General features: G+C 45.2%; 2 protein-coding genes across 2 annotated transcripts; both read right to left on the reverse strand.

Annotated features, from left to right (window-relative positions):
* Window positions 1-3,949: 3,949 nt before the first annotated feature.
* LOC310776602 (cystine/glutamate transporter-like) lies at window positions 3,950-11,071 on the reverse strand (the record flags this gene model as incomplete). The annotated part of the gene is made up of 12 exons (XM_083636779.1): window positions 3,950-4,014; window positions 4,503-4,680; window positions 4,777-4,926; window positions 6,740-6,836; window positions 6,921-7,024; window positions 7,118-7,241; window positions 7,386-7,430; window positions 7,706-7,805; window positions 8,708-8,833; window positions 8,923-9,038; window positions 9,117-9,243; window positions 10,843-11,071. 12 exons carry the CDS (start codon window positions 11,069-11,071, stop codon window positions 3,950-3,952), a joined length of 1,461 nt encoding a protein of 486 aa, XP_083492905.1.
* A 5,741-nt stretch (window positions 11,072-16,812) lies between these two features.
* On the reverse strand, window positions 16,813-25,413 carry LOC310776603 (cystine/glutamate transporter-like; the record flags this gene model as incomplete). Its single annotated transcript, XM_083636780.1, has 12 exons — window positions 16,813-16,877; window positions 17,367-17,544; window positions 17,641-17,790; window positions 18,632-18,728; window positions 18,811-18,914; window positions 19,009-19,132; window positions 19,410-19,454; window positions 19,709-19,808; window positions 20,461-20,586; window positions 20,675-20,790; window positions 20,869-20,995; window positions 25,185-25,413. 12 exons carry the CDS (start codon window positions 25,411-25,413, stop codon window positions 16,813-16,815), a joined length of 1,461 nt encoding a protein of 486 aa, XP_083492906.1.
* Between the last annotated feature and the right edge of the window lie 1,819 nt (window positions 25,414-27,232).

Below are 27,232 nucleotides of genomic sequence, written 5' to 3' on the forward strand. Positions count from 1 at the left end.
AGCTACCCCGCGGCTCAAAGAGGCTAGCAGGCGGGCTAACGAGGCGGCGGAGAGAGCGGAAGAGCCGAGGCCGGTGAGAGTGAAGATCGAGCGGGTTGACAACACCGCTGTAGCCATGGAGGCTGTGCCACGGCCCGGTGAAGCCTCGGTGTATCCGGAGAATAGAGAGGAATACAGACTGATGAGGGAGAACCTCGGGCGGGAGGAGAGCGGAGCCGAGCCGGGCCCCGCTGGCAGACAGGCGGGGAGTGACGAGGCTGAAGCACGGCACGCGACGGCGGGGGATGGCGCCCGCAGAACCAGGAAGGACGTGCTCGTCCCGAAATACAACGGTAAAGGCGAGTGGGAGGCATACTGCAAGCAGTTTGAGGAGGCTGCAGAATGGAATGGCTGGACGAGAAGGGAGAGAGCCAGCCATCTCGTGATGTCCCTCGAGGGCGAGGCTACGGCGTGCGTGTCGGCAATAGCGGATACAAAGGACTTGGATGTGGTGATGGGGGCCCTGCGGAGACGCTTCGGACGATGTGAAGAGCAGGCCATCGTAGCCGCGGAACTGTGTAACAGACGCAGACGGCAGGGTGAGTCGCTGCGTGCACTGGCAACAGACATTGAGACTCTCAGCCGGCGCGCATACAGCCAGCTACCGACGGAGGCGCTGGATGGGTTAGCCCTAAGCTACTTTGTCCAGGCCATCGAGCCACGGGGTCTAAGCCAGAAGGTAACGCTGGGACATCCAAAAACACTGGGAGCAGCGCTGGAGTTGGCGCTGGAGATAGAGACAGTAGAAGGCTGGGATAAGAGCAGCGGCATAATGGAGGCCGCCCCAGTGGTGAGAATGGCAGCGGAGAGCCAGCTACAAGAAGAGCCAGCGTGGAAGACGGCCTTAGCAGAGCAAGGCAACATGGTGAAAGAGCAAGGCAACATGGTGAAAGAGCTATCTGAGTCGGTGCGCCAGTTAACAGAACAACTGCTCCGAAGCGCGACCCTGCAGCCCACCCCACGAGACAATACCGGGGCCAGGGGGCCCGGGGCCATGCGCTGCTGGACCTGTGGACGCCCCGGGCATCGGGCCAGAGAGTGCCGCGGAGGAGCGTGGAACCAGGGAAACGGCGCGGGGCCCGTCTAAGAGGGGCGAGACGGGCCCCCTACGTCATATTCCCTATGGCCACGTCACCGTTGGAGGGGGCCCAGCGGTACAGACGGGGAGGGGGGGCGTCGCCTTCCCCCGAAGCAGACGACATCGCCGGCGCTGTCAACATGCAGAACGGGCCGCACACGATGAACGGCTGCCATGTTCAGGTCCGCCTGCAAGGGAAGCCCTGTGTCGCCCTGGTGGACACGGGGTGTACGGCAACGCTGGTGAACTACAACATGATGCCAGAGGGAGCGCTTCTGGAGCAGCCAGCGGACCAGCTGCTGAGGACAGTATCCGGTGAGTTGATGCCAATGAGGGGAAGGGGGTCCGTGATGATAACTGTGGGGGGACAGACAGTGAACTTTCCGGTATGGGTAGTAGAGATGGCGGGGCCCTGTATCTTGGGGGAGGACTACTTGACGCTAAACCAATGCACAGTAGACCTAGGGAAGAGCACACTGACGTTTGCAGGGGGGCCGGTAGTCCAGATGGGTCACCCTCCCACCGCTCCAGGGGAGCAACCAAACGTCAATAACATCACTGTATACCGCGTCACAGTTGAGCACGGGCCCCACGCGGAGCCGCAAAAGAGACTGTGTTGGACATGTGGAGAGCCGGGCCACGTGGCGAGGTGGTGCAGAAGCGGTCCCGGGAGACGGACCGGGTATGCGGGACAACGACATGGTCAGCAGGGAGCCTGCTGGGCATGCGGCGAGATTGGACACCTGGCTAGAGAGTGTCAAAAGGCTGTCGGGGACCGGAGGGCAGCGGGAGAAGAGAGACGTGCAGGCGGCGGACAGGTGAGACTCTGCTGGACTTGCCGTTCGCCTGGGCACTTAGCCAGAAACTGCACTGCGCCCCCCACGGTTGCTGTGCGGAAAGCCGAGGTGGAGAGCGAGGCCGGTTGTGTTCCCCCTGCTGTCCTGAACACGCCGTCCCCTGGGGAAGGGGGGCGGGAGGACGACCGAGTGCAGGAGGTGGAGGAAGACGAGGAGGACTGTCCAGATGTGGATCTGGAGGACGACAGAGCGACCATCAAGGATGTCGACGTGAGTGAGTGGAAACGCAGGCAGGCGGAGGACGCGGAGATCGGTCCGGTGCTTGCGTGGGTGGCGGCCGGACGCCGGCCCCCGGTGAAGGAGACTCACATGTTTTCCGGTGCCACGAAAGGACTGTGGAACATGTTTTCCGACCTGCGGCTAGATGAAGACGGGCTGTTGGAGAGAACAGAGCACGGGGTAAAAGGGAGGCAGGCGGTTGTACCCGGTTACCTGCGAGAGTTGGCGCTTAAGGGGGCACACAAGGGCCCTGGTTCCAGTCATTTTGGGCCCGAAGAGACACTCACCCGCATCCGTGGACATTTCTACTGGGGCAAACAAAAGGAGGATGTGCGAAGATACTGCGATGCGTGTGAGGACTGTGGGGCACAGAGGGGGGACCGTGCTGACTTACACTGCAGTGCATGTGTTGACTGTAATGTGCTTCAGATGGGACAGAAGCTTTAAAAGGGGGGATGGAAATAGTGGTTGAAGTGGGATAATGTGAGTAAGAAAAAAGGTTTAAATGAAGGTAATGGAAAAAGAATGATGTAAATGTTGGGGTTGTTGTCGAACTGAAATTAGATTGTGTTGAATTTAAATGAATGTGTGAAAAAGAAGGAAATAATGAAAACTAGACATTATGGAGTGCCTAATGGGAAACTAGACATTATGGGGGTACCTAATGGAAAACTAGACATTACGGAGTACCTAATGAAAAACTGGACATTATGACGGGGGTGCTGAAAAGAAAAGACTGGTTGTTGGGGAATTATAATTTGATGTGGTGATGGGAAAAATGTTGTGTTGGTGTGTTTTGGTACAGGGGGATATGTGTGGGTTGTGGGTGTTAACGTGGGCGTTAACCTTATTGTTGGGTGAGGAGTATGTAACGTGTTCAGGTAATCCAAGTATTACCTGTAATGTGATGTGCAACCTAAGTGTCTGGATCGCAGCTAGGAACTGATGTGTGTGGGTGTGTTCCTAGGGGGAAGGGGATATATGTGACCAGCGGCCGGGGCGGAAGCCAGTCAGTGCCATGCGGGCGAGCAGACCGGTTGTTATGTGTCGAGCTAGCGGTGTGAAGCTAGCTGCTAGGAGCTAACGAAGCCTGTGAATAAAGACCCTGTACCAACTACAACTCTCCGTTCTTTGGCGTATCAGCGATACGCTACAATATATATATTTTTTTGCAAATTTAAAAAAACAGAAACAGACCAAACGACAACAACAAAACAATGTGCAGGTGAGACATGAAACCCTATCTGGGCTTATATGGTCTCTACCTCAGAAAACCAATACCGGTAATAACAATAATCCGTACAAAGTATGCACATAAGAGAAAGAAAAGAAAACATCAACATAGTATGAGTTGTGCCAAACAAACGTTAATATCTTAAAAAACTATACATCACATTGCTTATATTTTGACATTCTGAGTGAGAGCAGAATTAGCTCAAGAGTTTGATGTATATATGCATGTCGTGTTAAAGTTGTGTGAACTGTCGCAGTTTTTAAATTGTAAACACGGTCAGCCGGCTAGAGTCAGACGCTCAAACTCAGGCTCCATAGGGTTCCATTGCCGTTGCCACCCAGTGACGCGATTTGTTTACCAAAATGCTGTTCGGCTACTATTCTGGAATTTACTAAAAATATCTTAAAATTCCTATATCAATTAAATTAAATCTGATCCAAGGAAATGGTGCGAGCAGTAAGACTAATAGGATTTTAAGACTGTAGATGAAAAGGTGGATATTTCTCGATGTCCTCAGGGTCGTCAGTATGTCTGGACTTCCTGTTGAGCCACTTCTAGTAGGATCTGCAGCTGTGTACTGCAGTAGTCTGAATATAGGAGAGAGTCAGAATAATAGAGTCAAGGCTTCTTCAATCTACATGATGAACAGCACACTGCTAAACAACCATGTCAGTGTTCTACCACATGTTCTAAACAATCTGTTTCTGATGAATATTTGAGGAGAATACATTACATCCTAAGCATGAGCAAAGTCCCTGCATTTCATATCATTTGTGTGCCAAAACTTCAAAACCTTTTTTTAACGGCTTCCTGATAAATTCTCTACTGAATTTTGCTTGAAATCTGCAATCCATTGTGACTAGAAACAGAGAGATCTTTCTAGCCTACCATGCCTCGTCCTCGTCATCTTTGCCCTCCTCCTCCTCATCGCTCATGTCTACCGTAGCCTACTTTGTTGGTTTCCCGGGCCCGCAGACGCAGCCGGCGCTGGCCTGTGCTTCACGCAGGCCTTTCCCTCTCCAATTATAGTGTGGTGAGATGAAAATACACAATCAAATTTGGACGCATGACTCACTGAAGATGCGTCTCAATCTCCGAGGCAGGCGAACGCGGTGGACGGTCAGGTAATAAACTGGGATCCCGCTTAGTGTGATGGCGCCGCTTCGCCCCGTGGTCCAGGGGTCCGAGTACAAAGACATACCCAGGATGAAGAAGCACACTGCAGTGAAGATGATTGGGATGACCAGAGGCACCTGGGGGTCAAACACAGCAAGTGAAAACAGGTAAGATAGGATGGAGAATGCTTTATACAGTAATTTGGCATAAATAATAAAGGCAGATATGGTAACCTTGAAAGGTCTGGGGTGGAGGGGGAAGCGATAGCGATGGATGAGCATCCCAGAGGTTGTCAAGGCGACGAAGAACCAACCAGAGAAGGCCACAAAGTTGATGAGCTGGAAGATCTCTCCAGTGGCTAGCATCAGCACCATCAAGGGGTACTGGAGGAGACATATACAGGCAAGACAATGAAGACACTCTACTCCGTCCAACAATGATAGACAATGAAGCATTCACTGCATTGAATCATATTCCTGGTGCTGTAGAGAAGCCTCCCAAGGCCTTTGAGCGTGAGTGTGTCTTTATGTATTATTTTATTTGGGCTATTTATTTATACAGTATATTGATTCTTTATCATTATTACTATGTATATCTATTGATTTTTATTTTCATCTATACGCCTATAATATATATATTTCATCTGCTAGTATACATGTTCCTATTATATTGCTATAGTATCTCTATAATATGTAAATGCCATTTGCACATTATGTGACTCACAGGGGCGGTTTTAAGTTCAGACCTTTACGGGTCCCCCCCGGCCCCGGGAGAAAGTTTTGTACATTTTAAAGTAAAAATGAATCAATCTGGTGCACTTTGAGAGCAAAATAATGAGGCTAGATCTATGAAGAACTACACACATCCCATTAATATCCTCTTTACTGTTCTGTGGCTTTACAATGATGAAAACATAATTGTCTCCCTATATATTCTGCATACAGGTAGAATGGTAGGTAGATTACTGCTTGCTTAAATACAATGGGGGCCCATCTATACCAAAATCACTTCCAGGGGAGAACTCAAGTACAAAGTAACATTTTGCTTTGTAGGCATAAACAAAAGTAAAATAATAAAAGAACAACAGGGGATTTTCTCTTGATTGGAATGATGTTCCGGCAAGACAATACCTATATAAGACCTAAAGCAGGAGTTTGCAGTCAACTAGTTGAAATTGTGGCGGTCAAAATCTATTTGTGGTGTAGCGCCATAGAGTGAGGATTTGTTCTAACGCTTCAATTCACTGTCCATAAATGTTCTGTAAATATACATATTTCTGAATGAAACAGGGTAGAGAGGTGGGACATAGCGTGTGTTGAAGTTTGATTTAACCATTGAAAAGTAGGCGTGTTGAGGGACTGAATCCGAAGCGAGTCAGGTGCCCTGCGTGCCTTCACTGCTTCTGAGCAGAGGGAGAGAGCAGTCCGCTAAATCAGTGGTCTTCAACCAGGGGTCTGTGACCCCTAGGGGGTCCGCAGAGGTACTGCAGGAAGTCCGTTTGTGAAAACATTTTAAATGTATTTTAGACACACACAAAAATAATATAGAGTAAACTCCAATTATTAATAGGCTCATAAGCTACTTTTGACAAAAATTATTTAGAAAGTGAAACTGATGATGCAAATTATGCGCAATGCGTTGTTCGCTCCTTCTTGCTTATTTAAACTATTATTAAAAAGAAGTGTCAATCAATCCTGATATGTGTGCTGGATTAGAAATGTGATCATAGGCTACGATGTGCTTTGTAACAGTGTTTTGTTCTAATTTACATAAATAAAGCTGACATGACATGGTACAGTATTAGAGTCCCATAAACAACAATTTTTGAGTAATTCCACAATAAATATGTAATCATTTCCATCATATCAGAGGTGAACGACACTGATGATGAGTTCTAATAAAGGACCAATATTGCACCAATTACCCTAATATTCTTCATATTTGCATGCTAAAGTGATGCATGTTATATGAAGATAGGAGAAAAGGTGTGAACTATTGCATTTCTGAACAGATTTTTTTGAAGAAGAAAAAAGTGTCCTTATGATGATCGCCACGGTCATAATTGACTTTCCTATTTGTTTGCCACTACACTGACCTTACTTCACTGGAGATATATCACCTCTGTTATCAACATAATCAATGTCATATTATGACATTGATAAAGAATCTATACAATTGAGTGTGAAAGCACATCACCAGTAGCAGCACAGCCGGCAACGGCGTGTGTCTGCGGATGTGGATCATGGAGAAGAGTGCCGGCCACTGGCCCTCCCTGGCTCCCACCAACAGGACCCTGCAGCGTGGAGAGAGAGACAGAGATAATCAGTCATCCTATAGGTCGATTTCTGGGTCCGGTTCCTTTCTGGAACTAGATTACCTGGGTCCTGCAAAGAGGCTGGCGTTCAATGACCCCAGGCAGGATATGGCCACTAGAACGGGAATCACAGACGCCAGGCCCTGGAGAGTGCGGTTGGCAAACGTCTGCGGAGGCACAGACACTGGATGAGACTTGCACAACAACAACAGTGAAATTATTTTTCAGCAAACGCATGCAGTATACAGTATGGCACCGACCACAGCCACAGCATCAGACAGCAGCAGCTCAGCAGGAGTCATCACAGTGTAGTAGACCACATTAACAAGCACATAGAAGATCATCACTGTCACCATGGAGCAGATGATTGCCAGTGGGATGTTTCTGATGAGACAGGGCGTACACACACACACACACACACACACACACACACACACACACACACACACACACACAGTATGCATAGTACATAGTCGCATGGCTTTTGGAAACGCATTGACTGGAGAGCGGGTATCAAATGGGAAATACCTGTTTGGGTTAATGATCTCTTCTGTGCAAGAAATCAGATTACCCCTGAAGGGAAAAGGAAAAGCATGTCCATATAAGGCAAACAGTTGATTGTCAGGTGTGTCAACATTGTGTGTGTCATTTTGATGACACTGTTGTGTTAACCGTATATTGCTATCTTGTCTCATTGTGTGGCATTTTTTTGTATGCATTGTTGTTCATATTCTCGTTTGTCTTTTATTTTATCGGTATTCTGTGTCAATCAGCTCGTGAAAAATTCCACTCGTGGTAAAACTGCACAGGAATCTTTGTTGAACATGAACTAGTGCTCATATGCTTACCATCCACTATAGGCATATAAACCACTAAAGAAGGCCAGTGGCAGCATATCCAGTGTTAATGAATCCGTCTCAAAACCATTCTGGAAATTCTCGGTCTTTCCTGCATAGAAGCAGATACAGAGATACAGTGACTGAGCATTACTGACATGGTACATGTGGAATAGACCTTTCACTAACTAAGGCCACGCCACAATGGATTAATAGTTTATTAGAAGGGGTCGAGGGGAAAGGATGAAAGGGCAGAGGGGAAAGGATGAAGGTGCCGAGGGGAAAGGATGAAGGGGCAGAGGGGAAAGGATGAAAGGGCAGAGGGGAAAGGATGAAGGGGCCGAGTGGAAAGGATCGAGGGGAAAGGATGAAAGGGCAGAGGGGAAAGGATGAAGGGGCAGAGAAGAAATGATGAAGGGGTCGAGGGGAAAGGATGAAGGGGCAGAGGGGAAAGGATGAAGGGGCCGAGGGGAAAGGATGAAGGGGCCGAGGGGAAATGATGAAGGGGCCGAGGGGAAATGATGAAGGGGCCGAGGGGTAAGGATGAAGGGGCCGAGGGGAAATGATGAAGGGGCCGAGGGGAAATGATGAAGGGGCCGAGGGGAAATGATGAAGGGGCCGAGGGGAAATGATGAAGGGGCCGAGGGGAAGGGATGACTCGAAAGGATGTATGAGTAAGTGTCTCAAGGAAGCAGGGAATGAGACTCTGGGTGGGGGAACTGCCTTGCGGATGGACGCTCTTCTTCATGGTCTTCATGGCTCCATCTTATCCCCTGTGGTTCTTATGCTGCAATGGAAGATGAAGGGGTTGGGTGAGAGGGATGAGTTGAATTGAGACGAGAGCGAGAAAGGATCATGGTTTGGGGCGTATAAGTAGGGTGGAGTGAGTGATTGAATGGTTGATTGAGGCGTGGCCTTGTTCCCGAAGTTTAGTATAATGGTATAATTTCATTTAAAAACTAAACTCTATTGAATTAATTAATGCGTTTATCTCGATCAAACCCTCCCTCCCACCTTTGGCCAGTGCGATGACACCGGGGACGATGATGAGGACCAGGGCCAACATCTTAATGATGGTCAGAGTGACCTGAGTTCGAGAGGCCAGGGTCACGCTCCAGCAGTTGGCCGCCACTACAAACGCTACAGGAGCACAGAGAGAAACATTTAATCAAACAGAGTTTCTATGGCAATCTTTTCAGTATTTGGGAAATGCAGAGACAGCCACTTACTCCCTCCAAAGATGCTGACCAGTTTGATAAGCAGGGTGGGAGCAGCACAGGGTGTGAAGAACGCCTCCACCACATAGCGACCGAATGCCAGGGACATATAGGCCACCGATGCCGGCCTGTACAGGGGAAACAGGTTTAGTATGTGCTGCTATGACTTGACTTCATTATAGAGATCAAAACAAGAATGGACGCACCTCATGAATACAAACTCAGCCCAGAGTCGTAGGAAGGCAGGCAGAGGTCCCAGTGTCTCCAGCAGGTAAGTGTACTCGCCTCCTGACTTTTTAAAAGTGGTGCTCAGTTCAGCATAGCACAGGGCCCCTGATGGAAGACAGTGCATGGTGTAACAGCATAGCACAGGGCCCCTGATGGAAGCTACGTCCGCCCTGCAGTGGGTGTGTGTGTGTGTGCCCTTTAATTCATCAGTACCTGTGACATCATCAGTGATGTCATCAGTGATGTCATAAGATGATTTTGCCTCCCTTTTATGACATTATCAGTCTTATGACATCAGTGATGACATCATCAGTAATGTCACAATGCCTCCTATGACATCATCAATGGTACAAAAATGTAAACAAACAGAACAAACAAACATTGCCCACATGTTGACAGACAGACAGAGACAGACTAGTGTAGTGCCTGCCCGTCTCCCAAGTTCGAAGTCGAACGGTTCTGGAGATACATGAAAGCCGTGTTCTGATTGGTCAAATTGCATGAAATTCGACACTGCACTTTCTGGGGTTCCCAGCAGCACACCCGCCAAGTTTGAAGTCAATTCGGCACTGCACTCTGTCTGCAGTGTGTGAGCTTGTATCAACTGCAGTGTGTAGCAGCAGCAGGTGGGGCAAAGCAGGGTGGAACATTAATATGTCCGCTTTGGTGAGACCAAATTGCACCAAATTCGGCCTCGAGATACGCGAAGGACAGACATACAGTACAGACAGACGCTTCTGCCTTTATTAGATACTAGTGCAGTGCCCGTTCCCTCATGCACCACCCCGTGGGCGAAAGGTTCTTGAGTCAGGTTTGTCTTTTAGGCTACTTGAATATTTATTAAGTCAAGTCAAAGAAGTAAGAAGAAGAAAAAGGCTCTCCCAAGGACGTACAGAATGTGCTGACAGAACAAAATGTGTTATGTCTGTCACTGTGTGACAGTCAGAGACATCTGGCATATTCAGTTAAAGGTTACAGTGGGTGATTTCTCATCAGAGGGGTCGCTGCCATTAATCCTGTTCTAACATTATCATGTTTCTCTTCTCTTGTTATGCTTAAACATGTATGAATGAGCTGTGTATATGTCCATGTTTGCAACCTGCCTCTAATTGCCCCTCGAGAGACTAACAAAGTATTTGGAATTGAATAAGTACATTCTGAGAGGGAGACCCCGCGCTGTTATAGGCCCACATAGCCTACTGTATATTACATTTTCTTCCACATTCATGTTAACAAAAGACACATAATGACCAGCTGATGACTGAATGTAAATGTTTGTATGCCATTGGGGAAAAAAACATACATCTGCATAAAGTGAGGAATACTAGTTAGAATATCCAGGGTTTTAGTTTTGCGATATTTTGCACTATTTGCTTTTATTAAAACTTACTACAGTGGTTGTCTATATGGGGTTGACTGATGAGATACTTTGTATTCATATTCCACAAGTATGCATGTTTTACTATTATTGTCCTCCTTGGTTTCAATGTGCCCCATGGTCTAAAATGTTTTCTAAAAAGTTTTCTACTCTGCCAAGACTCAAAATCTGTGGGAAACCCAGAATAATTATAATTTGGGGAATTATTGGCAGGAAAATGGTCAGTTTTAAAGATAGATACAGATTCTCACCAATCTGAGGCTTCAATCCAAACAATCAACTTCAAAAATCCATATGAGCCAAACCCTAGTTTTGAGGTGTCTTACCGAACGTGGAGAGCACCCCACTCAGCACCCACACCAGCAGAGAGAGCCCCACGCTGCCGCTGTTCATCAGGACCCCCTTGGGTGCGATGAAGATGCCGCTGCCCACCACCGACCCGATGATGAAGGACACAGCAGGTACCAGGCCTATGGTCCGCCGAAGGTGCACCACCTCCTCTCCCTTCTTCTCCTTCACCTCTCCCCCCTCTGGCATCACCTCTGTCCCACTCATTTCCTCAACTGCTTGACTCCACCAAACATGGCCCTCTCTCCCCTTATTTTTATAGTCTATCTAATCCACATGTGTGTTTCTCCCCTCATTGGCTCTTGCAAATCAGTGCAGTAAGCAGGGTGACCCAGACCCACCCATTCTGTCTGAGAAGGGAACAAAACACTTGAATTTACTTAACAGACTTCCTAAAACAGAAGCTCCTAAGATCTTTTCCTGTTCCTCCCTTTACTTTTCCCATTTCTATTTGAACATTGGCAGAATGGAGTCACGGAGCAAGTGGGACTGGTTTAAACTGGTAAAACAGTATTGGTTAAACTTGGGGTGTCAACATCAAAATTTGCATGTGTCACAACTTGGGTAAACTAAGAACAGTTTTCTGTGTTTACTTGTGTGCTTTTGAATTTGACTCTAACGACTCTTTGTACCCCCCCCCCCCCCCTCCAGAGCCAGAGGGAGAGAGGAGGAAAACGGCAGAAGGCAAGGAGAGCTGCAGCAGAGAGGGACAGACTTGAAAAGTCTTCCCTCAGCTCCTGTCCTGGGTGAAAAGCAGCAGGAGGAAAGTGCTGGAGAAGCTGGTTTCTAGCACAGACTGTAAGGAGAGACTACTGGGAAGATCCATTGACTGAATGAATTCCCCTTCTTTTAGTGAACCTTCTACTGGATAAAGACACTTTTTGTATTGCCTTTTAAGAGACTGCTGCCTTTTTAAATGACTCTTTAAACTTTTATAAAGACTGCCTTACACTGCCTTTTAAAACCTTTCTCAGCTGCTTATGGAGAAATAAACTTGATTATTTTGATCCTGAAACTGCCTCCGTCTATGTGCTTGTGAACCAGAGATTTAAAGAACCTAGTGTCTATTACCTTTGTGACACATGCACAGGGGTTCAAGTGGGATTTGACAGGTGATTTTGAAAAGAAAATGCACACGCATTTTACTTCAAACAATGCACTGCAATTTTCTTTGCTTTTAGCTAGATTGAATTCAAATTAGCTTGACATGGTTTGAAACCGCGCAGGCTGGGGTATCCCCAGGGCCGATTTTTACCAACGGGCTTACCGGGGCCCGGGACATCAAGGGGCCCAAAAAAAATAAAAATAAAAATAAAATGTTTTTTTGTAAATAATAAATAATAAAAACAAAGAATAAAAACAAGTAATAAAAACAAAAACAATAAAAGTGTGCGGCACTTGCTTCAAATAATAAGGAAGAGGAACCTGTCATCAGTTTTTCCAAATATGCGGATATTGCCTTCAGGATTTACTTAACTCTCCCTGTAACAAATGCCTCTGGAGAGCGCTCCTTTTCAAAACTTGGGCTTGTCAAGAACAGGATACGGTCTACAATGGGACAAGAAAGGCTCACCCACTTGACATTGATGTCATTGGAAAGTGACATTGTTAGAACATTGGACTTCACCACTCTAGTCAAACGCTTTGCCACCGCAAAAGTCAGGAAGAAGACATTTCAGGTAGAACAGACTTGAATACTGCTTGATTGATTTGTGCAATAATTGAATAACCATGTGTGTGTGCACTGTAATAATAACAGCAATAATAAATACTAAATAATAAAAATAAAAGTGCTTGTTGTGACATCTCAGTGGCAATGTTTTCTTTCCAATCAGGCTGTTTATGAAAGAACATGATGGCTAAACCTACAGTTTGTGTTTGTAAGTTAGAATGCTGACAGGAGAGCAGGTGGTGACATGAAAGTTAGTGAGAAAAGGAGAAGATACTGAATAATGACATCACAACAGTATAATCCTAATGTTGATTTAAAATGAGATATTCCTTTAAATACGGCTAAAAAAGGTTAAAAAAAAACACTCAAATTTTTTTCGCCGGCGCCCAGAGATGAATAGCCCCAGGGCCCATGAAGTGTAAAATCGGCCCTGGGTATCCCCCAAATCACATGCTGTTAATGTTACAATGCATTACTGTAGCTCAAATGCTAACCGTTTCATGTATGTGGATGGAGTATGCTAACGCCATTAGCGTCAAGTTCCAGGATGTATAGTGAAATAAAAACACTGGTTTGGGTGGTCTAACCTAGTTTGTTAGTGTATTATTCAACCTTTCAAGTCAAGTACAGTCGATTTGGTAGTTTGTATTTGTCCAAAAATGTCTTGGAAAAATGTCACTTTAGAGTCGTATGATTCCCTAGCTCTCCTGAGAGCCCCCTCACTATCCGTGCGCCTTCCTCGATGGGCATATTTTCCAGAAAGGGGTTGGCCATTTCCAAACTGCAAATTGTCCAGGAAGCTCATTGGTTCGTGGGCAGTGCTTTTTTTTTTTTACTTTTTTTTTCTTTATTGCATCATCATCAGTGATCTCTATGCATCTGCGATGGTGACCTCGACCTCTACGCCAGGCTCTATGCTGATGGATGTGATCTGCTTGACAATCTCAGGGGCTGTGCAGATCGATCAGACGTTTGTGGATCCTCATCTGGAAGCGGTCCCAGGTCTTTGAGCCCTCACCACAGGGAGTCTTTCTGGTGGTGATACGCATGAGTCTTGGTTGGCGTGCCTTTTAAAGGATGGGTTTTCCGTGGGGAATATGAATATATATTAAATCTCACGCCCCTAAGGTTTTCGAATCCGTTGAAATTTTTGAAATTGGAGGTTTACTCACAGAGATATCAACCGAAATCCACTCTGTGTGTGGGGGGGGGTGGTGGGGGGGAGGTGCGGGTGCGGGGACTCGAAATACTACATTTCCCACAATGCACTGGGCTCGCGTGGCCTTCGTTTTTATGCCCACCCCTCAGGCATTTGGCTGATATCAAACTCCAGTAGGTGGCGGTAATGCACATATATGTTTGCCAACCGCCATAAAACTCAAAGAAGAAGAAGAAGAAGGCTTCGACAATAATATATGGAGAGAAGAAGAAATAAATCGAAAATAAATCGAAAATAAATTGCCTCCAAATTGCACCACATTTAAACTGAAGTATATATGTCGGGAGATGTCTTCATAAAAAAAAATTCATGCATTTTAAGGCATTTTCGTAGGAGTTACGCGCATCTGATGTTGTAACTATTTTCTGTAAAAATGTGTAAAAACGGGTACATTGCTCAGCGTTGATTTCGTTACTTCAACCCACCTACTACTAGATGTAAAATTTGACGAGCTTTCCAATGCCGCCAGTCCCGTGTCGATTAGTGCTTCCGTTCCCGAGATAATGGTCTCTTTGCAAGGAACTATGGGAAGCTAATATTAGCTACAGCAGGCTAGGCGGTTGGAAAGATGGCTGCCTTTTGGTTTTTGTCAAGGCCTCTGAAGGGGCGTGGAGGACCTCTAGAGGCGGGACCATGGCCAACAACAGTTGTAGTTCATAGGTGCACGACTTCCGCAAGGCGGACTTAGGCCAGATGACGCGAAACGCGTCGGCTGGCCCAAAAAATATGTGAGAGATGCTTGATATCTCTGGGAGTGAAGCTCCAATTTCAAGAATTTCAACGGATTCGAAAACCTTAGGGGCGTGAGATTTAATATATATTCATATTCCCCACGGAAAACCCATCCTTTAAGGTTTAATCTTATCCTTGCACTTAACCTGCTCCGGACCAGGTTAGCCGTGCAGCATAAATTGCCATGGAAATATATCTCGGTAAGAAGTGAACTAGCGTCGTAGCACTAGCACGGCAAACCCAGGGTTAAACCTGAAGTTACCTCGCTAAACCACTAATCCTGCTTCGTGGTATAGCTCCAAAGGAGAGTAGATTGACTGGGTTTTAACCTCCTGAGTCCCGACCCCATTAGCTGCATTAGATTTTTGATTTCTCTTTGCTATTTGGGATTACTTCGGAAAACTAAGTACTAATAAAAAAAAGAAAGTAGAAAATAATTTTAAATAGTTAAAAATTGTGTCCTCGCATAAGGTCACTGGTGCAATCTTTCTATTAACACAATAAAGTCACCAACTTGTAATAAAGTATTTCTCTTTATTTGAATGCTTTTGGCTGTGCAAAAATAAAATGTCTGCAGAAAAACATCCTCCAGCTCAGAGAGGTTGCCTTATCCGATACAGCAATTTAACTGCTGTCAGATCAACATGCCCTGTAGACACCCAAAAAACACCTAAAAATATGTATGATTTATAGTATTTATTATTTATAATTGATATTGTTTATATTTATATTGTGGCCCACCGCTTTTATTCCTACAGCAAAAGGACCCGATCTATCTTTCCTCACTTTCTTCACTGACTGACTTATGTCACGACAGACTTTTGCGTTTATTCTCTAGTCCCCTTTTATCCTGAAAATTTTCAATTTCGCTCGCGCTCTCACTCTCCGACGCCATTTCCGCCATCTCCCCCCACCCTGGTCAGAGACGCGTTATTTCGAATGTCTCTTAACCAGGTTCTTCCCGAGGAGAAGAGCCTGGTACGGATTACTACAGGCAGGATGTCCCGCCCCGTGTTCCGGTCCTGTGTTCTGGTCCGCAGTGTTTTCGTTCCCCCATAGAAATGCAGCAGTAGGCAGCCTAACCTCGCCAGTCGCTACGAGTTAGAGAAAAAATAAGAAGCATGGCCATACCAAATGAAGTATTCAAAGAAGTACTTGAAGAAACTTGCCGGATCCATAACATTACAGTACAGCACTTTGGTTCCTACGTTCCGGCCATAGCCGGAAGTCACGGAGCGAGGTTTTAACATCCAGACTAGAGCAGAGTGCTCTCATTTCAGTGTAGACTGTAGAGCATCAGATTGGATTTACGAACGCACACTGGTAGGATCAATTGCCCTGTGTAGATATCAGCAATTGGTTTGTGAATTGCTATTATTGTTATTGCACAATATGTCGCACAATTTATTTTCTTTTTCTTTATTTGCAAATAAAAAAAAACAGAAACAGACCAAACGACAACAACAAAACAATGTGCAGGTGAGACATGAAACCCTATCTGGGCTTATATGGTCTCTACCTCAGAAAACCAATACCAGTAATAACAATAATCCGTACAAAGTATGCACATAAGAGAAAGAAAAGAAAACATCAACATAGTATGAGTTGTGCCAAACAAACGTTAATATCTTAAAAAACTATACATCACATTGATTATATTTTGACATTCTGAGTGAGAGCAGAATTAGCTCAAGAGTTTGATGTATATATGCATGTCATGTTAAAGTTGTGTGAACTGTCACAGTTTTTAAATTGTAAACACGGTCAGCCGGCTAGAGTCAGACGCTCAAACTCAGGCTCCATAGGGTTCCATTGCCGTTGCCACCCAGTGACGCGATTTGTTTACCAAAATGCTGCTCGTCTGATCCCTCGTATAGGAACTGGCTTAGAGCATCACAGGTCAGGTGTAGGCATAACTATGACGGTTTATAGATGCTCTTTCCAACTTTGAATGTGATACCTATAAACACACAGCAACAAAGAAATGCAATATATTTTATAACAAATAATCATGTTCCGCCTAGCAATACTTCTTCAGTGATGACACACACTAAAGAGGCTATTGACTGAACATGTTAATCTGTATGAGCCAGATGAATACATTTGTGCAATACATTATTGCTAAATTGTCCATCTTATTTACTCTCATGTTCAGTCTTGAAATCTTTTTTTTGCAAACTATTTCTGGAATTTACTCAAAATATCTTAAAATTCCTATATCAATTAAATTAAATCTGATCCAAGGAAATGGTGCGAGCAGTAAGACTAATATGATTTTAAAACTGTAGATGAAAAGGTGGATATTTCTGGATGTCCTCAGGGTCGTCAGTATGTCTGGACCTCCTGTTGAGCCACTTCTAGTAGGATCTGCAGCTGTGTACTGCAGTAGTCTGAATGTAGGAGAGAGTCAGAATAATAGAGTCAAGGCTTCTTCAATCTCCATGATGAACAGCACACTGCTAAACAACCATGTCAGTGTTCTACCACATGTTCTAAACAATCTGTTTCTGATGAATATTTAAGCATTAGCAAAGTCCCTGCATTTCATATCATTTGTTGCCAAAACCTCAAAACCTTTTTTTAATGGCTTCCTGGTAAATTCTCTACTGAATGTTGCTTGAAATCTGCAATCCATTGTGACTAGAAACAGAGAGATCTTTCTAGCCTACCATGCCTCGTCCTCGTCATCTTTGCCCTCCTCCTCCTCATCGCTCATGTCTACCGTAGCCTACTTTGTTGGTTTCCCGGGCTCGCAGACGCAGCCCATGCTGGCCTGTGCTTTACGCAGGCGTAGTTGAGCAATTGTGCACCGCCTTTCCCTCTCCAATTATAGTGTGGTGAGATGAAAATACACAATCAAATTTGGACGCATGACTCACTGAAGATGCATCTCAATCTCTGAGGCAGGCGAGAGCGGTGGACGGTCAGGTAATAAACTGGGATCCCGCTTAGTGTGATGGCGCCGCTTCGCCCCGTGGTCCAGGGGTCCGAGTACAAAGACATACCCACGATGAAGAAGCACACTGCAGTGAAGATGATTGGGATGACCAGAGGCACCTGGGGGTCGAACACAGCAAGTGAAAACAGGTAAGATAGGATGGAGAATGCTTTATACAGTAATTTGGCATAAATAATAAAGGCAGATATGGTCACCTTGAAAGGTCTGGGGTGGAGGGGGAAGCGATAGCGATGGATGAGCATCCCAGAGGTTGTCAAGGCGATGAAGAACCAACCAGAGAAGGCCACAAAGTTGATGAGCTGGAAGATCTCTCCAGTGGCTAGCATCAGCACCATCGAGGGGTACTGGAGGAGACATATACAGGCAAGGCAATGAAGACACTCTACTAGCAGGCCAGGTGCCGCCTACTGGTTTACTAGTGGTTTTATTACTTTATTCAGGGTTAAAGTGGGTGCATCTCATTGTAAAATTGGACTCAGCCCAAATTGGGCTTCAAACGGCCCAAATTGGGCTTCAAACGGCCCAAATCTGGCTTCAAACGGCCCAAATTGGGCTTGAAACAGCCCAAATCTGGCTTCAAACGGCCCAAATTGGGCTTCAAACGGCCCAAATTGGGCTTCAAATGGCCCACATTTTTCGCCGCCGCCCTTCGGACGCCGGCACGTGCGTCGGCCCATATCGGCCTGGCCTGCTTGGTATCTAATGCCTGGCCTGAATTAGAATCCCAGTCCGCCCCTGCTCTACTCAGTCCAACAATGATAGACAATGAAGCATTCACTGCATTGAATGATATTCCTGGTGCTGTAGAGAAGCTTTCCAAGGCCTTTGAGCGTGAGTGTGTCTTTATGTATTATTTTATTTGGGCTATTTAATTATATATTGATTCTTTATCATTATCACTACTACCAATATTGCACCAATTACCCTAATATTCTTCATATTTAAGTCATGCTAAAGTGATGCACGTTATATGAAGATAGGAGAAAAGGTGTGAACTATTGCATTTCTAAACTGATCTTTTTTGAAGAAGAAAAAAAAGTGTCCTTATGATGATCGCCACGGTCATAATTTACTTTCCTATTTGTTTGCCACTACACTGACCTTACTTCACTGGAGATATATCACCTCTGTCATCAACATGACATTGATAAAGAATCTATGCAATTGAGTGTGAAAGCACATCACCAGTAGCAGCACAGCCGGCACAGGCGTGTGTCTGCGGATGTGGATCATGGAGAAGAGTGCCGGCCACTGGCCCTCCCTGGCTCCCACCAACAGGACCCTGCAGCGTGGACAGAGAGACAGATAATCAGTCATCCTATAGGTCGATTTCTGGGTCTGGTTCCTTTCTGGAACTAGATTACCTGGGCCCTGCAAAGAGGCTGGCGTTCAATGACCCCAGGCAGGATATGGCCACTAGAACGGGAATCACAGACGCCAGGCCCTGGAGAGTGCGGTTGGCAAACGTCTGCAGAGGCACAGACACTGGATGAGACTTGCACAACAACAGACAGTGAAATTATTTTTCAGCAAATGCATGCAGTATACAGTATGGCACCGACCACAGCCACGGCATCAGACAGCAGCAGCTCAGCAGGAGTCATCACAGTGTAGTAGACCACATTAACAAGCACATAGAAGATCATCACTGTCACCATGGAGCAGATGATTGCCAGTGGGATGTTTCTGATGAGACAGGGCGCACACACACACACACACACACACACACACACACACACACACACACACACACACACACACAACATACACACACACACACACACACACACACACACACACACACACACACACACACACACACACACACACACACACACACGTACACGTACACACACACACACACACACACACACACACACACACACACACAGTATGCATAGTACATAGTCGCATGGCTTTTGGAAACGCATTAACTGGAGAGCAGGTATCAAATGGGAAATACCTGTTTGGGTTAATGATCTCTTCTGTGCAAGAAATCAGATTACCCCTGAAGGGAAAAGGAAAAGCATGTCCATATAAGGCAAACAGTTGATTGTCAGGTGTTTAACATTGTGTGTGTCATTTTGATGACACTGTTGTGTTAACCGTATATTGCTATCTTGTCTCATTGTGTGGCATTTTTTATGCATTGTTCATATTCTCGTTTGTAATATTATCGGCATTCTGTGTCATTCAGCTCATGAAAAATTCCACTCGTGGTAAAACTGCACAGGAATGTTGAACTAGTGCTCATATGCTTACCATCCACCATAGGCATATAAACCACTAAAGAAGGCCAGTGGCAGCATATCCAGTGTTAATGAATCCATCTCAAAACCATTCTGGAAATTCTCGGTCTTTCCTGCATAGAAGCAGATACAGAGATACAGTGACTGAGCATTACTGACATGGTACATGTGGAATAGACCTTTCACTAACTGCGTCACAATGGATTATTAGAAGGGGTCGAGGGGAAAGGATGAAGGGATCGAGGGGAAGGGATGATTCGAAAGGATGTATGAGTAAGTGTCTCAAGGAAGCAGGGAATGAGACTCTGGGTGGGGGAACTGCCTCGCCGATGGACGCTCTTCTTCATGGTCTTCATGGCTCCATCTTATCCCCTGTGGTTCTTATGCTGAGATGGAAGATTAAGGGGTTGGGTGAGAGGGATGAGTTGAATTGAGACGAGAGCGAGAAAGGATCATGGTTTGGGGCGTATAAGTAGGGTGGAGTGAGTGATTGAATGGTTGATTGAGGCGTGGCCTTGTTCCCAAACTTTAGTTATAATGGTATAATAATAATTTAATTGCTTGATTTAATTAAATGCTTACTATCGCATTTACTACTGTTTATTTTATGCTATGTGTGTTCTGTGAGCGAGCTACTGTAACTTGTCCTAATTTCCCCCCGGGGATCAATAAAGTCTTTCTGATTCTGATTCTGATTCTGAATTTAAAAACTCAACTCTATTGAATTAATTCATGCATTTATCTCAATCAAACCCTCCCTCCCACCTTTGGCCAGTGCGATGACACCGGGGACGATGATGAGGACCAGCGCCAACATCTTAAGGACAGTCAGAGTGACCTGAGTTCGAGAGGCCAGGGTCACGCTCCAGCAGTTGGCCGCCACTACAAACGCTACAGGAGCACAGAGAGAAACATTTCATCAAACAGAGTTTCTATGGCAATCTTTCAGTATTTGGGAAATGCAGAGACAGCCACTTACTCCCTCCAAAGATGCTGACCAGTTTGATAAGCAGGGTGGGAGCAGCACAGGGTGTGAAGAACGCCTCCACCACATAGCGACCGAACGCCAGGGACATATAGGCCACCGCTGCCGGCCTGTACAGGGGAAACAGGTTTAGTATGTGCTGCTATGACTTGACTTCATTATAGAGATCAAAACAAGAATGGACGCACCTCATGAATAGAAACTCAGCCCAGAGTCGTAGGAAGGCAGGCAGAGGTCCCAGTGTCTCCAGCAGGTATGTGTACTCGCCTCCTGACTTTTTAAAAGTGGTGCTCAGTTCAGCATAGCACAGGGCCCCTGATGAAAGACAGTGCATGGTGTAACAGCATAGTAGGGCCCCTGATGGAATACAGTGCATGGTGTAACAGCATAGCACAGGGCCCCTGATGGAATACAGTGCATGGTGTAACAGCACAGGGCCCCTGATGGAATACAGTGCATGGTGTAACAGCATAGCACAGGGCCCCTGATGGAATACAGTGTATGGTGTAACAGCATAGCACAGGGCCCCTGATGGAATACAGTGTATGGTGTAACAGCATAGCACAGGGCCCCTGATGGAATACAGTGCATGGTGTAACAGCATAGCACAGGGCCCCTGATGGAATACAGTGCATGGTGTAACAGCATAGTACAGGGCCCCTGATGGAATACAGTGCATGGTGTAACAGCATAGTACAGGGCCCCTGATGGAATACAGTGCATGGTGTAACAGCAAAGTACAGGCCCCCTGATGGAATACAGTGCATGGTGTAACAGCATAGCACAGGGCCCCTGATGGAATACAGTGTATGGTGTAACAGCATAGTACAGGGCCCCTGAATGTAATACAGTGCATGGTGTAACAGCAAAGTACAGGCCCCCTGATGGAATACAGTGCATGGTGTAACAGCATAGCACAGGGCCCCTGATGGAATACAGTGCATGGTGTAACAGCATAGCACAGGGCCCCTGATGGAATACAGTGTATGGTGTAACAGCATAGTACAGGGCCCCTGATGGAATACAGTGCATGGTGTAACAGCAAAGTACAGGCCCCCTGATGGAATACAGTGCATGGTGTAACAGCATAGCACAGGGCCCCTGATGGAATACAGTGCATGGTGTAACAGCATAGTACAGGGCCCCTGATGGAATACAGTGCATGGTGTAACAGCATAGCACAGGGCCCCTGATGGAATACAGTGTATGGTGTAACAGCATAGCACAGGGCCCCTGATGGAATACAGTGCATGGTGTAACAGCATAGCACAGGGCCCCTGATGGAATACAGTGCATGGTGTAACAGCATAGTACAGGGCCCCTGATGGAATACAGTGCATGGTGTAACAGCAAAGTACAGGCCCCCTGATGGAATACAGTGCATGGTGTAACAGCACAGGGCCCCTGATGGAATACAGTGCATGGTGTAACAGCAAAGTACAGGCCCTCTGATGGAATACAGTGCATGGTGTAACAGCATAGCACAGGGCCCCTGATGGAATACAGTGCATGGTGTAACAACAGTTTGGTTTTCGCTCCAAGTACTCCACTGAGAGCGCCAACTGTTTCTTTGTGGATCAGCTTAAGATAATGATTGACAAGGGTAATCTGGGGGGGGGGGGGGGGGCGTCTTCCTGGACCTTAAGAAAGCTTTTGACACCATCAACCATGACATACTCATCTCCAAACTCTAACTTCTCAGACACAACATTACAATGGTTTAAATCCTATCTGTGCAACCGTGACCAATGCGTCATCATCAATAACAAACAACCTCACTAGAACAGGTATTCCGCAGGGATCCATTCTTGGACCAATTCTCTTTAGTCGATATATAAATAATCTCCCAGCATCCTGTCCAGGAGATGGTCTACAAATGTACTCAGACGACATTGTCATTTATGTGCCCGGTCGGACCACTACTTCAATTACCGCGCGGCTGACGGAACACTTGGAATCGGTATCAGAATGGCTTGAACGTTCCTGTCTCACATTGAACATCAAGAAAACTGTGTCAATATGCTTCTCATCCAGGAGACGGTCCACACCAGATGACATGAGTGAATTAAATAGGCTCAACCTAAAAGTCAATGGTCAACCTATAGACCAGGTATCTGAGGTAAAATACCTCGGATTGAGGTTAGACACTCATCTAAAATTTGAGAAACACATACAGGGGGTGAGCAGAGTTGCAAAGGCAAACCTGTATGAATTGAATTTGATTAGGAACTGTCTAGCATCTTATGCTGCGAATATCTTTATGCACTCTATGATTTTCTCTTACCTGAGTTACTGTGCAACTGTATGGTCTCAAGCTGGTCTGACAGGAACCAGACCTCTTGAATTGATTTATAATCGTGCAATAAAAATCTTGGACAGAAAGCCAATCAGGTTTCACCATTGCCGGGTTATCAAGAAACTAGATATCTTGAATTTTGAAAATGTCAGCAAATGTGCTAACTTAAAATTGATCCATAAATATATCCATAATCAGGCGCCACGTGTTTTCGGCGATATGGTGGTACCGCTTGGGGTTTCTGGCACAGCCACTAGGGGTGCTGTGGCAGGGAACTGCAAAGTCCCTTTCCGAAAATCCTCCTTAGGACAAACAGCCTTTTCTGTACAGGGGGTTAAGGACTGGAACTTATTACCTACATATCTTAAACAAGACCACAACTGGGATCATTTTAAAATCAATGTGAAACAGTATTTGAAGAGCCAGCACTAGCAGTCATGCTCTCACTTGTAACTGATCTGCTGTGCATGTGTGGGGTGGGTGTGTGAGTGTGTGTGTGTGTGTGTGTGTGTGTGTGTGTGTGTGTGTGTGTGTGTGTGTGTTTGTGTGTGTGTGTGTGTGTGTGTGTGTGTGTGTGTGTGTGTGTGTGTGTATGTGTGCGTGCGCCATATGTGTGTGTGTATGTAGGATAGATGGATGTTGCCAGTGTAATTGACTAAGTGTGAGAGTGGATGGGTGTGAGTGTGGATAAAACTCCCCATTTTAAGTTGCTAATCTTATGTTGCTTTCCATGATGTTATTAATGTACTACATTAACACACTAATGTATATTTACTACATATATTGTATACTGTACATAACAGATGTATATTTGTTTTATGTTTTATATTTTGTGTAACCTAACAGCTGTATTCTATAGTCTGTATTCTGTACCCTGTTTTTATATTTGCCTTATAACATCTAGGGACAAACATTGCAAACTAGCTTAGGCTATAAATGTCAGGATATATAACAAAGACTGTTTCCTGTGAATGCTCTATGTTTATGTATCTGTCCCTATAGAAATAAACTTTTCAATCAATCAATCAAACTGCAGTGTGTAGCAGCAGCAGGTGGGGCAAAGCAGGGTGGAACATTAATATCTCCGCTTTGGTGAGACCAAATTGCACCAAATTCGGTCTTGAGATACGCGAAGGACAGACATACAGACAGACAGACAGACAGACAGACAGACAGACAGACAGACAGACAGTACAGACAGACGCTCCTGCCTTTATTAGATATAAATATTTCCTTCATTGTTGAAGAAAGGTTCTTGAGTCAGGTTTGTCTTTTAGGCTACTTGAATATTTATTAAATCAAGTCAAAGAAGTAAGAAGAAGAAAAAGGCTCTCCCAAGGACGTACAGAATGTGCTGACAGAACAAAATGTGTTATGTCTGTCACTGTGTGACAGTCAGAGACATCTGGCATATTCAGTTAAAGGTTACAGTGGGTGATTTCTCATCAGAGGGGTCGCTGCCATTAATCCTGTTCTAACATTATCATGTTTCTCTTCTCTTGTTATGCTTAAACATGTATGAATGAGCTGTGTATATGTCCATGTTTGCAACCTGCCTCTAATTGCCCCTCAAGAGACTAACAAAGTATTTTGAATTGAATTGAACAAGTAGGCCCACCGCCCACATACTATATATGTTAAATTTTCTTCCACATTCATGTTAACAAAAGACACATAATGACCAGCTGATGACTGAATGTAAATGTTTGTATGCAATTGGAAAAAAAAACATACATCTGCATAAAGTGAGGAATACTAGTTAGAATATCCAGGGTTTTAGTTTTGCCATATTTTGCACTATTTGCTTTTATTAAAACTTGGATATCAGTCAATCACTGCCATCCATCTCCAATGGATATGATGCAGTTTTGATGACATTATTTATTGAATAATTGATCAATACTACAGTGGTTGTCTATATGGGGTTGACTGATGAGACACTTCGTATTCATATTCCACAAGTATGCATGTTTTACTATTATTGTCCTCCTTGGTTTCAATGTGTCCCATGGTCTAAAATGCTGTTTTCTACTCTGCCAAGACTCAACATCTGTGGGAAACCCAGAATAATTATAATTTGGGGAATTATTGGCAGGAAAATGGTCCGTTTTAAAGATAGATACAGATTCTCACCAATCTGCTGCTTCAATCCAAACAATCAACTTCAAAAATCCATATGAGCCAAACCTTAATTTTGAGGTGTCTTACCGAATGTTGAGAGCACCCCACTCAGAACCCACACCAGGAGAGAGAGCCCCACGCTGCCGCTGTTCATCAGGACCCCCTTGGGTGCGATGAAGATGCCGCTGCCCACCACCGACCCGATGATGAAGGACACAGCAGGTATCAGGCCTATGGTCCGCCGAAGGTGCACCACCTCCTCTCCCTTCTTCTCCTTCACCTCTCCCCCCTCTGGCATCACCTCTGTCCCACTCATTTCCTCAACTGCTTGACTCCACCAAACATGGCCCTCTCTCCCCTTATTTTTATAGTCTATCTAATCTGCATGTGTGTTTCTCCCCTCATTGGCTCTTGCAACTCAGTGCAGTAACCAGGGTGACCCAGACCCACCCATTCTGTCTGAGAAGGGAACCTGCATTTACTTAACAGACTTTCCTAAAACAGAAGCTCCTAAGATCTTTCCCTGTTCCTCCCTTTACTTTTCCCATTTCTATTTGAACATTGGCAAAATGGAGTCACGGAGCAAGTGGGACTGGTTAAACTGGTAAAACAGTTTTGGTTAAACTTGGGGTGTCAACATCATCTGTGTTTACTTGTGTGCTTTTGAATTTGACTGTAACGACTCTTTTTATCCCCCCCCTCGTATGATTCTCTATCTCTCCTGAGAGCCCCCCTCACTATCCGTGCGCCTTCCTCGATGGGCATTTTTTCCAGAAAGGGGTTGACCATTTCCAAACTGCTGATTTTCCAGGAAGCTCATTGGTTCATGGGCAGTGCCTTTTAAGGTTTAATCTTATCCTTGCACTTAACCTGCTCCGGACCAGGTTAGCCGTGCAGCATAAATTGCCATGGATATATATCTCGGTAAGAAGTGAACTAGCGTCGTAGCACTAGCACGGCAAACCCAGGGTTAAACCTGAAGTTACCTCGCTAAACCACTAATCCTGCTTCGTGGTATAGCTCCAAAGGAGAGTAGATTGACTGGGTTTTAACCTCCTGAGTCCCGACCCCAATAGCTGCATTGGATTTTTGATTTCTCTTTGCTATTTGGGATTACTTCGGAAAACTAAGTACTAATAAAAAAAAAAAAAGTAGAAAATAATTTTAAATAGTTAAAAATGATGTCCTCGCATAAGGTCACAGGTGCAATTATCTTTCTGTTAACACAATAAAGTCACCAACTTATAATAAAGTATTTCTCTTTATTTGAATGCTTATCATGGCTGTGCAAAAATAAAATGTCTGCAGAAAAAGATCCTCCAGCCTGTTATCCGATACAGCAATTTTTCAGCTGCTGTCAGATCAACATGCCCTGTAAACACCCAAAAAACACATCAGAATATGTATGATTTATAGTATTTATTATTTATATTTATAATTGATATTGTTTATATTTATATTGTATACCACACCCAATAACTATTTAGACTCTTGTAAACTAGTAGTGTCTTCCCTTATCTCCCCAAATAATGTTTTCTCTTGAAATGATTAACCCACTGTCCTCACACAAGTGCTTCAATTTAGGAAAGATTAAGTATTCTATTATTGAAACGCCAAAATGTGATGTCCTCGCAGGAACCCCAGGGGACTCAGGAGGTTAAAGGAACGGTGCAGGGTGAAGTAATTAAGTCTGATTGTGTGGGCAGCTGAGTGAGGTGCAAGAGGAACAGAGGTAAGGGAGTGGTGCATTATGGTAGCCAGGGGCGGTTCTAGGCCGTTTTTGGGTGGGCTTTAGCCCACCCAAAAATAGTCTCAGCCCACCCAAAAAAATAGAGGCAAAAAAAAAGTTTTTTTTTTTTTTTTTTTTTTCCCCTCTCCAAATCCATGGTGGTCATTAGTAGCAGTTTCTGACTACACTCAATGCGCTGTGTGCGTGTTTCCCCCCCCCCTCTATGTTCTTAGGGTGGGCTGAGACAAACATTTAGGGGGGTTCAGCCCACCCGAAAAGTTTCTAGAACCGCGGCTGCGCAGGCGCTCCCTCCTCCATCTATCTGCCTAATCCCACATCACTTCACACAGGTCACACACAGTACAGCAGCGAAGTGGTCCTCCACAGTCCACACAATCGTTCTCCC

This window comes from Poromitra crassiceps (genome assembly GCF_964638095.1).
Source record: "Poromitra crassiceps genome assembly, chromosome: 5".
Taxonomy (NCBI): Eukaryota; Metazoa; Chordata; class Actinopteri; order Beryciformes; family Melamphaidae; genus Poromitra; species Poromitra crassiceps.